Genomic DNA, 12721 nt, shown 5'->3' with positions numbered 1-12721 from the left:
GCTTATCACTTGGTAGCACAAGAAAGTGCTTACAAGATTACAAAACTGATTGCAAAACCCACAGGAACAACTGTGCACAAAAAATGTTGTGAAATGGTTTAAGTAGATGAACGGAGAGCAGAGGGGAAGGCATGTGAGATAAAAGAGATTCTCAAAAAACCTGAAGTTATTTTAATGAAGACAGATCACAAAAAAAAATAAATTAAAATAAAAAAGATAACAAAAAACCCAAACACACACACAAAAAAAAAAAACTTGTTTTAAATTTTCAGACACAACAATTGACCTGGTATTTCCATTTAAAGCATTTTACAACAGCAAGGCAAACTCTTCCTGCAGGCATATTTCAGATCCACTACGTAGATACAAATGAAGGCTCGTTTATCCCAAGCCTCAATCAACTTAAACTCAAATCCCAGCTATGAAGATACACTAGTGCCTTTTCCTCCTGTTTGGTCTTTCCATTTCCTAATCTGCATCTAATCCAAAAGGTGATGAGCTAACTTAACTTATCACTTCTCAGGTCCTTTTAAAGCTCTGTAGAAAGCTATGCAAAACCAAAAAAMAAGGATGAATCCATAAATATCCCCCACACTCTCAAAGGATGCTTTGAGCATGCAAGGAATGCAATACTGGCATCATGAGCTGAACTGTCRCAACATGCAGTCTCTAAAAAGGAGTCAGATTTATAACTGCAAGGAAAACCTCAGTCTGTTTACACAAACAGAGATCAAAGCTCTCAGTTTTGCTTAGCCATTTCCAGAGGAGTAAATACAGCCTGAAAACAGAAATCTTACAGAAGAACCAATTTTTAGGACAGAAGTTCCCAAACTCTAGTATGTTCATTGCTTCCTAAACTGCGCATCTATGCCAGTTAATAAATACTGAGCACACTCCTCCTCCCATATGGGTGTAGGCCCATATAGGAACTGTAAGAAGCTCCTCAACTCCTGGAATAGTCTGTACCTGGGCACTCAGGAGCTACTTCTATTACCTATGAAAGGTGCTCCTCTCCTAAGCCTCCAGAAGTAAACACGCTGCTGCTTCAGGGAGGGTCAGGTGTAGATCGATGAGAGGATGGAGTCACAGTTTGAGAGAAGACAAGAACATGGTATTTTCATTCATGTTGAATTATCCCTTGAGGAAGTACTTACTTATCTACTAACGTCCGAATTACAGCCAGTGTGTCAAGTACCAGCCCATCCACATTCTGTTTTTTCCTTCTTGGTTCATGAGGCCCTCGCCCCCTTCTGGGTGGCCGGACAGGGTCTCTAAGGTGGCTTCTTGCTTCAGGTACATGTGCTCTACTGTGCTCTGTTTGGCGATTCTGGGATTCTGCATTGTCTTCAGCTCCACTATCATCTCGGCAAACACAGGAGTTTCCCATGCTGATAGCCCCCAAGACTCCCAATAAATGGGGAACGTGGTGCTCTAGAGTCAGCAGTAAACCTTGAAGAAGGCTTCTGCTAGCATAGAATACAACCAAAGCAACTATAATCATCTAGAAAGTTTTAACAGTAATATTTGTATGATCCTGAATTGTGATTTTTGCATTTTATGTGTTGCTACCAGCTGGAATGAATGGGAAGTTGGAGACTTAGTATCCGACATTATCAGCTAAAATACACATTGGTCATCCAGAAGCAAGTCTGAAAAAGCAAATCCAAAACAAGAATAAGTGTTATTTCTTTTACTGAATAATACAAAAAAAATATATTTTAGAAAATAGAGTCTGTTTTGATGCATATAACACCTAGGAAACAAGGTTTGCATCTGAAGTCTCTGTTGGGGGCGGGGAGGGGAAGAAGTGGAAGGGGGAGGGGGAAGGAAAAAAAAAGTATGGAGTTCACTGAGCAAGTAGTTGCACCCAGCACATACACATTATTCTTATCAACACTACTTATTATTTCCCAGTTCTTCCAAGATTTTTGGATGCAAAGGAACACCTTTGTCCTTAAATCTAGTACACCACTGCCCTTCAAGCATTAATACATACAACACAAACTGCAGCTTGATTTTTTTCTTTATCCTCTATAGAAACAAACTGCTCAGGCCACCCAACTAAAAAGTTGAACATTTAAAAGGTTCTCCTTGCACATCAGGAGTAATCAGCATCACTCACAAGCAGACTCTGCAAAACAGGCCACAACTATGAGACAACGTTTATGCTATGGCTATCTCAACAAACAATAGATTTAACAGGGAACCAGCTGTTTAGTCCATCAGTGCATAAATKTTTTTTTTTTTTTTTTTGAATGTGCGTATATCAACATCACCCAAGGATGCATCAAGTACTGACCATGAAATAAACAGGAATTGCAGATRCCATTTTAATGCCTACAAATCTAACTGTTGGGGTGTTGAGAGGAGTGTTTTCCATGCAAGTTGCACGCCTCTTTGGATTTAGCATCAAATCAGGTCTTCCCTTTTTGGGAACGAAGACTAATTCAGTCATTTTTTATTCTTAATACAAGCAGTCTGGATCAAGTACAGGACCACTAGTACTGGGATTGTGGGACAGTTCCTATTAACCACTGAATCAAGACTAGCAATGGCAAAAGGATTCAAAATCCAACCTCATTGTAAGTTCTTCTTCTAAGGCATAGGCAGAGTATATTTCTACGGAACCTTTATAGAAAATCTCAACTAAAAGGGCAAAATGCCCTAYAAAAGCCAGCATGTGACTACTCTCACATTTCTAGCATGTCAGAATGAATAAGTAACTTTTAAGACTACATTAATTTCAAGAATCTAAAATTAACATCTAAGAAATTATGACAAATATCCTGCAATTAGTTATTAGTAATTTATAGTCAAGTCATCTATTTAACAGCAAACATGTAGCACCTTACATCCAAAAGAAAGTTAAAGACAGTTACCCCCTCTGAAACATGAAAGGTTCCCCCCCCCATCTGAGACAACTGGCAACTGTGCCATAGCTGGCTGCCATTCAGGAAAGACTGTAACAGCATTAGTTTGGAAGYCAGACACAGGTCTGAATGGATAGCAGCCACTGGGAAAGCACTTCAAACAAGCCCTCAGACTCTTCTGTAGGTTCAGAGTACATTATCTTCTTAATACTTCATTGTACTACAAGAAATCAATTGAAGGTTAACTAGCAAAAAAATCCCAAAGGGGATATTAAATGCTTGATATTTAGTTCACAGATCTTGATTTTCAGTTCACGGAATCCATAAACCACAGATTGCTAAAAGGGTTTTAGTATCACAATATGCTTGGCTTATTCTCTAAGCAGTCGGACCACAAAAAGGTGTGGAACGCCAAGCTCAACAGTCCTCTTGTCTGAACCAATAAAGATATTACGTTATCTTCTCAGTAAAAAGTAGATGTCAGGGTGTCATACAAATTCCACAGGTCTTAAAGGAAATTGTGTAAAATCAGAACCAGCCCAGCCCAAATGACTTTAAAAGCTACCAAAAAACACCCACAAAAAAAAAGATTAAAAAATCCTGCCACGCCCCTCCCAAGTTTAAATGCAAAACATATCTTTTTGAAGAAAAATATGCATGTATCCAGATCATTTAAGACTATTTTATTAACATAATATTAAAACATAAAACTACATTATTAACGTGTTAAACATTAAAAACCTGGATTTAGTTAACCTCTTTGGTAACTTTTTATAAAAATATTAGAACTATGATGGCACCTGGTTATCCAAACTGAYCAAACTGACTGTAAAAGGCAGTATTTTAGGGATCACCAAAGAGTAGGAACCAGCCTAAGAAAACAAGAAAGAGTTAAGTCAAGATTAAAACTGATTATTGAAACCAAGATTTTGTGGTTAACAACTTAAAGCATTATTAAAAACAAGTGATTATGACCAACTCACCTTCAATCGGTTCAGGAACAGTTGGACTTTCTCGTAAAGCGCCGTAACAGAAATGAACTGTACTTCCTTAGGGCGTAGAGGCAGTTGTATCCGGAAAAGCTGCACTGTATAAGCTTTTATCTTGTGCAGTGAATCATTCTACTTGACTTTGCTTTCACTTTACTTSACTCTGCTTTCACTTTTAGAAACCACACTGAAGAGTCCCTGAAGACAGAAGGAGACGAAAGACCAATTCATTTGTAAACTGCCTCTAAGACAGACACATTCCACCCCCTCAATACACCCACAATGATATTGTGTCATGCTTTATTTTCAACTACATTCAGCCTTTAGAGGGGAAAGACCTCTCAATACTTCAAAAAGCAGTTTGTGACCTACTAGTTTTAGTTCTAAACATAGCTACAGAAAATCCAATCTGTTTTTACAACATGGGTATTCCAGACACTACCGAAAGTGCAGAGCAGTGACCGTTTCCTCCCCTTAGACTACCACTTGTARGAGGAAGAAAGGAAGCACTAATATCGGTTCCAGGGCACTCAAGTAGTGACAGCAGAAAATAAAYACAGTATCTAAAGCAAGTACAGTATATACGTTTACTGGATAAAGAGAAGAGAAACAACAGGATAAACTCCATTTATTCAGTAAAACAGCCAAGTTTGACCACATTCATTGTGCATCAACATCAGCAGTAGTCCAAGGAGTTCATTTTCAAGCCTTGAACTAAAACGCAAAGACTAAATGCTTTGAAGTGTAAGCTACAGAAAGAGCTTGTTATAGATCAGCCCTGCAAGCCAGCTTTTGCTGGACGGAGTGAAAATGCATAAGGATTTTAATTTATTTTTTTTTAAAAGAAAAATCTAGTGATGTACTAGACTGTATTTGAGATGGTATATTATAAACAGCTTTAGAACACTATAGCGAAATACGGCCTTAGCATTAGGTTGCCAATACCAGTTCCAACTCCATCACTGTCATTGCTGAAAATAGAGGATTGAGTTTTGTTCATCAAATTTTATTTCAGGGTCAACTGCAGGACTGAACAGGCAAATAAATAAATTTAAATAAGTAAGCATAGTCTCCCTCTGCAGCATTTCACAATGGCACGGAGAAAAAGAAAGGACAATATTTTCTCCCCACCCAAAAAATCAATGGTGTTTAAGCAATGGGAGACAGTCACCTAACTGGGACACTCATTTAGTCAAGGTATGTCTTCCACAATACAAACTATGTTTTCAGACAAGAAAAAGGCACTTCTAAAAAGACTTTAATTGCCTAAAAGGAGGAGAAAGAGAGAAGAAAGAAAGAAAAACAGAGAACAAATCAAGACTATCTGAACAACAGTACTGACTTAGTCTAGGTAAGCTTACCAGCTTACTTGACAGCAGATACTTGAAGTCAACTGCTGTTAAAAAAATAGTTAAGGCAGAGAACTAATCTTTCATAATCTATTATCTTCTTTCAGTAGTTACATAGCTAAGAGTCTCTGCAACCATCTTTTAAATTTAGTGCCACAAGCAAGTGTTGACCAAAGCATACTAGTTTTCTTAAAACGTGAAAGGTAAAAGCCACAAATCGTACCAAACTCCCTGAYGATACAGTTTTTAAAGCCTGATACGACATTATGACATGATATTAGCACAACAACGTTAAGAGTTCAGAGCTAACATCCACCTAAGCATCAAAACAAGAACAAGCTTCCCTGGAAAGCCACTAGAAAACCAAAGACCTATCAAAACGCTTCTTGTCAGGACTATACAGACATTAAAGGGATACCATTTTCTGAAACAATTTGTGCAAGTCAGAACAGAACCAAAGATATTCATGTGAAACAACTGCATATGAAAATGTCAGCAATAGTTAAGTTGCATTACAGAGAGTAAACGGGCTCTCTGTGTTACAAGCTGTAAGCAGCTTCTCTACATTAGCTTGATGTTGTGTTAGATGCTCCTAAATGCTAGAAAGCCTCACTCCTTTCAGAGTTTCACATTTACCCGAAGACCATTCTTAGGCAAATTTAGAAAGTGACAAGAAGACTATAAAAATTGGTTACAAAAGCAACCACATTATAGAAGTGCTGATGCTTTTGTTTTATTTTTAACATTATTTCGAAAGAAGCTGGATCTCAAGATTTTTAATATAAGAAATAGTAAAGGCAGATCCAGTATTTGCTTCTCAACTGGCCAAGTCATTCATTCACTCTGGATTTTGACCATCAAATGCTGTTCTGGTACGCAGGACTAATAAGTTGCCAAACAAACGATCTAAGTAGAAGTTCTTACTCAAAAAAAAAATATATATTATATATAAATAAATTAAAAAAATAATAAAAAGGAACACTAGTATCTCTCCTTTCAAATCTTTCATCCATACAACCAAAAGTACCTGCAGTAGGCATACAGAAACCACTGCCCAGGCATGCATGTATGCCCCAGCTGGCAGCCGGGAAGAAGGCTCTTAGGACATCTTGCTCTAAAGAAACTATGTGAGCCTAATGTCTTTTGAGCTGAACACCTCTTAAATGTGAGAACAGCAGCTGCAGAGGCCCTCCTGAAGCCTGTCAGCAGAAGTTTTCCATGACTGAGAACACAAAACCCCTGTACACATACACCAACCCTCAYGACTGTTCCCACTACAGCAGAACAAGTCTTTCAACACAAGCACTTTCCACACTGTACTGGTCTCCTGGCAGAGAGAAATGTGCAGATACATAAAGGAGCTGCAARCTGACTGACCTGCCACAGGTGGAAGCCTAAGGGGAAAAAGCACCAGCCGTGGACATGGCCTGGCAGCACTGACACTCAGCTTTCCCAACAGCAGCCACATCTCAATCATCTGACAGCACACAACAACGAAGAAGTCAGCTGAAAATGGCATTAGTCTTATTTTCTTTGTAAGACACAGCCTAGGAATTGGTGATTCATCCCCTCAAATATTTGGTTACGGCCAACCATAATACTGCTTTACGATGGAAAAACCCCCTCCTTTCCATGAAATGGAGCATATTGCCAAGCAAACAAGAAACTCATATACATAAGCAAGTAAAGAAAGTTTCAGCTACAAAAACCACTTTTCAAGCACCTATTGCTATTACAGTAGTAAGATCAGCATTTCCCATCTCAAGAGCAAAGGAACACAGTAGCTTAGGCTGCAAACACAGTAATACCGAGTTTGGAACAGCAATTTCCTATTAAGGAGATAAATAATTAGAAATATTCTCTGAGCATTTCTTTCCCAAAGAAATGATGGTCCTAAAAAGGAAGAGATTGAAATACTTATGATGCCACTCAAAAGTTCAAACTATCAAGAGAAGGAAATACAGCTAGGAGTTGCTTAAAATTAATCATCTTAGTTATAGGCATAAGAGGGAAAAACAGCTGTTGGCAAATAGGTTTKCATAATATGGAGAAGATCTCAGTTTTTAAAATGATTGCTGTAGAGGAAGAAAAGTAAGCACTTCCAGTAAATAAATACAATTAAATAGTGAAGTTGAGACTTTTCAGAAGGTCACACTGACAACACAATCAAAGCAGAAGTAAATATGAAAGGCTTGTGCAACTAAAGAGAAATAGCCACTTAGCTTCCATTGCTGTTACCAAGCAGCATATGCAAGAAAGAGGACTRCAGGCCTCAGAATGAATGATCAAATGCTGATTCTGTGCTGATTCTTCTGCATATAATAATTCAGCTGTGGAATACTGCATAATCTAAACCAAATCCCTAATTCAAATTTTTTTCATTTCTATAAAAGATAAATAAAAATCACATAAGGTTAACACTAGTGTCCAAATTCTATGAGAAACAAGCATTTGCAATGTGTTACCATCTGCAGTACAAAGCCACTGCCACAGTCCRTTTCCTTTTTGCTAATCACAGTAAAGACATCAAGATCCAAACACTGACTGACCTGTGCCTGTTCCACAGAGGATGAAAGASAGAGATCATATCTCAAAGTATCCAGCTTTGGCCCAAGCACTTGTCAGTGGAAACTCCCAGAGTTACACAGAGCTCATCCAACAGTTTGCTCTTTAATCCTGCAATCTTCTCTCATAAGTAATCCCAGTTTAGTCACAAAATAGGTAGCAGCTGAAGGATCTGGTCTAATGTAGGATCTGTTTTTAAACTGGTACAGGACTGCTAAAATTAATATCTGGATTTAAGTGATCTTCGCTTAAGCTAGCGTCTCTAGAGTAGGACTGGTAAACACAGTAGCAACAGGAAGAGAGTATTGCCCYGCTGCCTAGGTTTTGCCTTATCTGTAGTTAAGGAGAGATCAGTCCCCAGGGTTCTTCAAACACTAGGGACTGCTCTGTTACAGCTCTTTCTGAAACAGAAATTAGAGTACTTACCACCTCCCAGCTTCCTCTCCCAGAGCTCCTAATTTCTCTTCTCAGGATTCTTTAGATGGAACTGTCCTTTGTACCCTGACCTTAAAAATAAAATAAAATAAAATAAATAAATAAAGGAATCTTAGTTTTGATTTCAACACTTAGTGAGTCTCACCACCTATCCAACATCAGTATCAATAAACCAGAATATGACTTCCAGGCTCATTATGCCCCAAACTTCAGAGGGTCTTTACTTCTTTTCAGAGACAGAAGGAGAGGTTCTGGCTCTTAAGTTTTGAGGCAGTTGATTAGTTCTTCTGAGACACYATTTTTCTGAAAAAAAACAACAGTGGTATCTGAAAGCTCCAGGGAACTTTAAGGAGAGATTTGTTTCCATCAAGCTGGTGTTGTAGAGCTGTATTAGACTCAGCACCTGCTCAAGGAGCAGAGTATAATCCACTGTTTCAGAAGCGACAGGAAGATAAGGATAATGCACTGCAAATGCCAGGGAACACTAGCCCTACAAACTGAAGCAATACAGGCACACTAAATAAAATTGATTAGCTACACCATACTAAGTTTTGGCATTTGAATTCTTATTCAGAAGCTTAGAAATCAATCCTTTGATCAATTCAAATTAAATTGTCCTTGCTGTCCCCTTAAAGTTTCAGGTTTTGTCAGCAATGAAGGGATTTCCTAATTTTGACAAAWAAAAGTTCAAGACATGAGGATTAGAAACAAAGGCCTAAGAAATTCCAGAACCGAGACAATGCTGTAAGGAAAGTATGGAGACTCTTTCCTTTTGGCACCAAGCAGAGGTGCAGAATTGTTTGATAATAATATCTTAAGCCAACAACAATCTTTTTTAAAAAGGAAATTTASTAATAGCCCATTCCAGAAAGATTAACGTTTACCTGTATTACTACCCAGTTTTCTTCAAGTTTTCTTCGAAAAGTTCTCTCAAATTATGGGGAGATCACTTTGCTGACATGCAGGTTATTACAGTGAGGTGTACTTTGTTTAATGCAGTTCATTCATTATCAAAAAAAATACTACTAAAGCACTCGGACACAAGCAGAGATTGAGCAGTTCAAATATGGTCACATCACGTAGTCCTACCACAGGCAATGGCTACAGGGCTATTCTAGCATAGGGGCAGCTGAGTAATCAAAATGCTGCCTATAGCAATCCTTACTTGTAGCATCTTTCTAGAGGTAGATGCTTCTCAGTAAACTGCCAGCTTTGGGCAAYTCAGCTGAAACGGTGAAATGCGCCAGGGTTCTGCTATTTCTTGTCCGTAAACTAACCTTAGAGCTTCCTGCCTTTTGCTTCTCCCAGATCTGTGTTCAGCGCTGTGGTTTGTTTTCAAAGAAAGATTAGCTACAGAACTCTTTAGAAGGCACAACAGTTTCCTTGTCTAGACCACAGAAATGAGCCCAGCTAAATGGTATGACTAAGCCATTATGAATGCAGCAAATACACTGAAACATTTTGGATGTGTGAAGGATTTTGATAACATTGCTGAAAAAAAATTCAGCGATGTCTCAGTTGGAAGCTTGTGCTGTCGGTTGTCAGACAACTGCCTAAGATAGCAAATCATAGAGCAAACAACGTCTAGAACCTCCTATTCTCGGCCTCACCAAATTTGTCACTTCGTGGCATTAGCTATCATCTCAAAAAATGAAAAAAAAACCAACACTGGTGGCAGGAAGCAGGCCGAAGAACCTTCTACTTCTTAGTAAATCAAGTAGCATCAGAGGATGGCCCACGCTTCCAGTGACAGTAGCTGAAAGCCAGTTTTGTGACCTTCCTTGCAAATCATGGAGAGCTGGAAGTTATTCACTATTTTAAGTACAGGATTGTACGGAGAAAGTGGGAAATGTCCTTCCAATTCTCTTTCCTCCTGTCAGTGGATACAGTAACAGCTGTTCAAAAGACTGCTCCCTTAATCAAATATAACATGTAGGTCACTAGGTTAGCAAACARGCCTTAACGGCACGCAGAGGAAGTGTGATCTCTGCGCCACGGCTTTGGCGCTGAACTTCGTAGAACTTCAAACRCAACTCTGGGCAGCTCACTTGAACTCCTCCTCTCATCCACAAAAAAACAAGAATATAACTTTATTTCTCGCCATTTGTCTTTCAGGTCCTGGCTTGAGGACCATCTGTTCTCTGCCCCACTATAAGTCTACCAGGAAAGTATACTCCAAAGGAGACCTTGATGTTGGGTAGATGGCCAAGTATAATAGGAGCGTTTCTGTGAGCAGCAAAACCAGTGACATCAGTTTTCAGAGACACCTACTTCCTCAGACAGAGCTCCYACATGGATTTTTTGACATCTAGTAAGTAATAAAGCTCACACAGCAGCCCTTCGCTTGAGAATAYAGGGAGGTGTGTGGGAGGATTAACAGGGATAAATCCCTCTGCCCAGCAGCCTTTTTTTTTCCTCCACAAAGCTTATAGCAACATAGTATCTTTGAGGCCTGGGTCTGTATGAGGAAACTCAGCAGAAGTTGGTCTGCAGCTGAGAAAAGGAACAGTCTTAAGCAAATGATGGTCAGGAACTGGACTGAAGATGGGCGTGCATGCATTTCAAAAGGCAGTCTAAAAATGGATTAAACAAAAGCGCGCGCCCATTTTAGTTCATTAGGGATGTACGTCAAAAAAAAGGTAGAAGGCTCATTTAAGAAGCTTTCAAAAATAATGACGATATCAGGAACATGAGTCACTGTCATTTTGGACTTTTCCTAAATAGCTTCTTAAATTGTAGTCCTTTTGAAATTCCTCAAGCTTTTTTGGACAATTACATTTAGATGTTATTTTGCCAAATGTCTCAAAGACATTTGAGTCTCAAAGTCTCAATATTTTTTTCTCCCAAGATCACTTTCTGTGCCCCACTCTGCCTGCAGTCACATAAAAAAATACAAACTGTACAATCTTCTGAAATAGGGTTAGAGGGCAGCTGCCTGTCACCTACATGACTCAACTCTATTAATACCAGTTAGTAAACATGTACCGAAATAAGCAATCCAAAAAGCCAGGTCAATACCTGAACAAAATTCAAACTGGAACCAAATCTGAACCTTCTCGTTGTGTCCAGCAAAATACCAAAGATGTTCAGAAAATTCAAAAGGAAGCATTTCTATAGCAAAAAAGCCTTGAGAGAAAAATAACTACAGCTGCAAGCGTGATATGTGCTACTCCTACAAAGGGAAAGCTGTATCTGGAAAAGGATAGAGAGTTACTGAACTCTCATTCATAAACGTAYGAGAATAAACAAGAAGTGGTACACCTGAGTAACCCAGAATGACCTACCACTACACAAAGTTTCCATGGCAAAGTTGGTAAGACTTCTAAAGCACAAGCTTGCCCACCATAATGGTAGGACATGGTACCRAATAACTTACAAGCACAGTCAAAGGTAGATCATGATCCGCTGGTCAGTCACAAAATCTAGCAGTCATACTTGAACATTTGACTCATATTAGACCCCAAAGGCACAATGAAGAACTGCAAAGGCAATAAAGATCATGCTAGCACAACTGCTGTTCTGACATACCAAGTTTACAGTAACTGCATACAAATCAGGAAGAAAAAACAAAATAAGCCATCAAGATACAAGGAAATACAAAGCACAGAATGACACGACAGAATTCTAATAAGATTCTTGASAGATGATGAACCTAAGAGCAATAAATCTGCCTGTACTACTTTAAAGCAATGAATGAATTCAAAGTCTACTGAGCAATCACCCTTTTGGGAGAAAAGAATAGTAGAATTGAAAATTCTGGACACAACATACTGACAAGGGAGCAGAACAGAACAAACCTCATCAGCGTAGCTCACCTTCAATTCTACTACCAAGTGATAGTATTTTAACTTGCTACTTCTAGGTTGAGAGAGAGCTGTCACAGTGCATGTGCAGAGCTCTGCTCCATTTTGTGAGGGTATCAACATACACATAAATGACCTAAAGAGAGCAACAGGACATGTTTCAAAATACAAAGCATTATCAGCTACAGGAGATTCTTAACGTGGAAGGAAACACAAACACAAAAGTCTAAAGTAACAGAACAGTAAGTGTTCCATAACAAATCACCACATTTACCACTAACCTATTGCTTTAGCTACTAAATATCTTCCACGTTATTCCTCCTTAATCTTCAAGAAAAAAAACTTATGGGAAATGGACTTTGATATTACCTAATAAGCAGAATATGACAGATGCTATAGTTTCTAGATAGGAATCAGAAGACTACAAGTAATTTATCGCAGATCATAAATTAGCATGGTCATCCATGGGGCTCACAACAGAACATGCTGAGAGCCAAGGCCTCTGACGTAAAAATACTCAGTAGTCTTTTGTGGTTGTGCAGAAACCAGCCTATCCCTTCTAAAAAAAAAAATAAAAAGGAACAACATAAAGTGGGTTTCTGAGGGCCACTGAACAATCGCTGAAATACAAGACCAGAGAGCAGGATACTAAAGTGGTTAACAGATGAAGTGTCACAGCTGAACACCATACATTGGACACTAAACAAAAA

At 38.7% G+C, this 12721-nt stretch overlaps 1 protein-coding gene across 1 annotated transcript in view; it reads right to left on the bottom strand.

The window, feature by feature from the left end:
- RSPRY1 (ring finger and SPRY domain containing 1) overlaps window positions 1-12721 on the bottom strand; it is a 40549-nt gene that overhangs the window by 25702 nt on the left and 2126 nt on the right. Inside the window, exons 2-4 of the mRNA XM_085315733.1 lie at window positions 8200-8279; window positions 3854-4057; window positions 1155-1649 (exon numbers count right to left, since the gene is read on the bottom strand). Of these exons, the coding sequence (XP_085171859.1) occupies window positions 1155-1501 (347 nt within the window). The 5' untranslated portion in view covers window positions 1502-1649; window positions 3854-4057; window positions 8200-8279. The remainder of the gene's footprint in view (window positions 1-1154; window positions 1650-3853; window positions 4058-8199; window positions 8280-12721) is intronic.

This window comes from Rhea americana, unplaced genomic scaffold (assembly GCF_003343005.1).
Source record: "Rhea americana isolate MKP2758 unplaced genomic scaffold, rheAme1 scaffold_438, whole genome shotgun sequence".
Classification (NCBI taxonomy): Eukaryota; Metazoa; Chordata; class Aves; order Rheiformes; family Rheidae; genus Rhea; species Rhea americana.
Note: the sequence above shows the minus strand (reverse complement) of the source record. Positions and strands in the feature narration are given on the sequence as shown.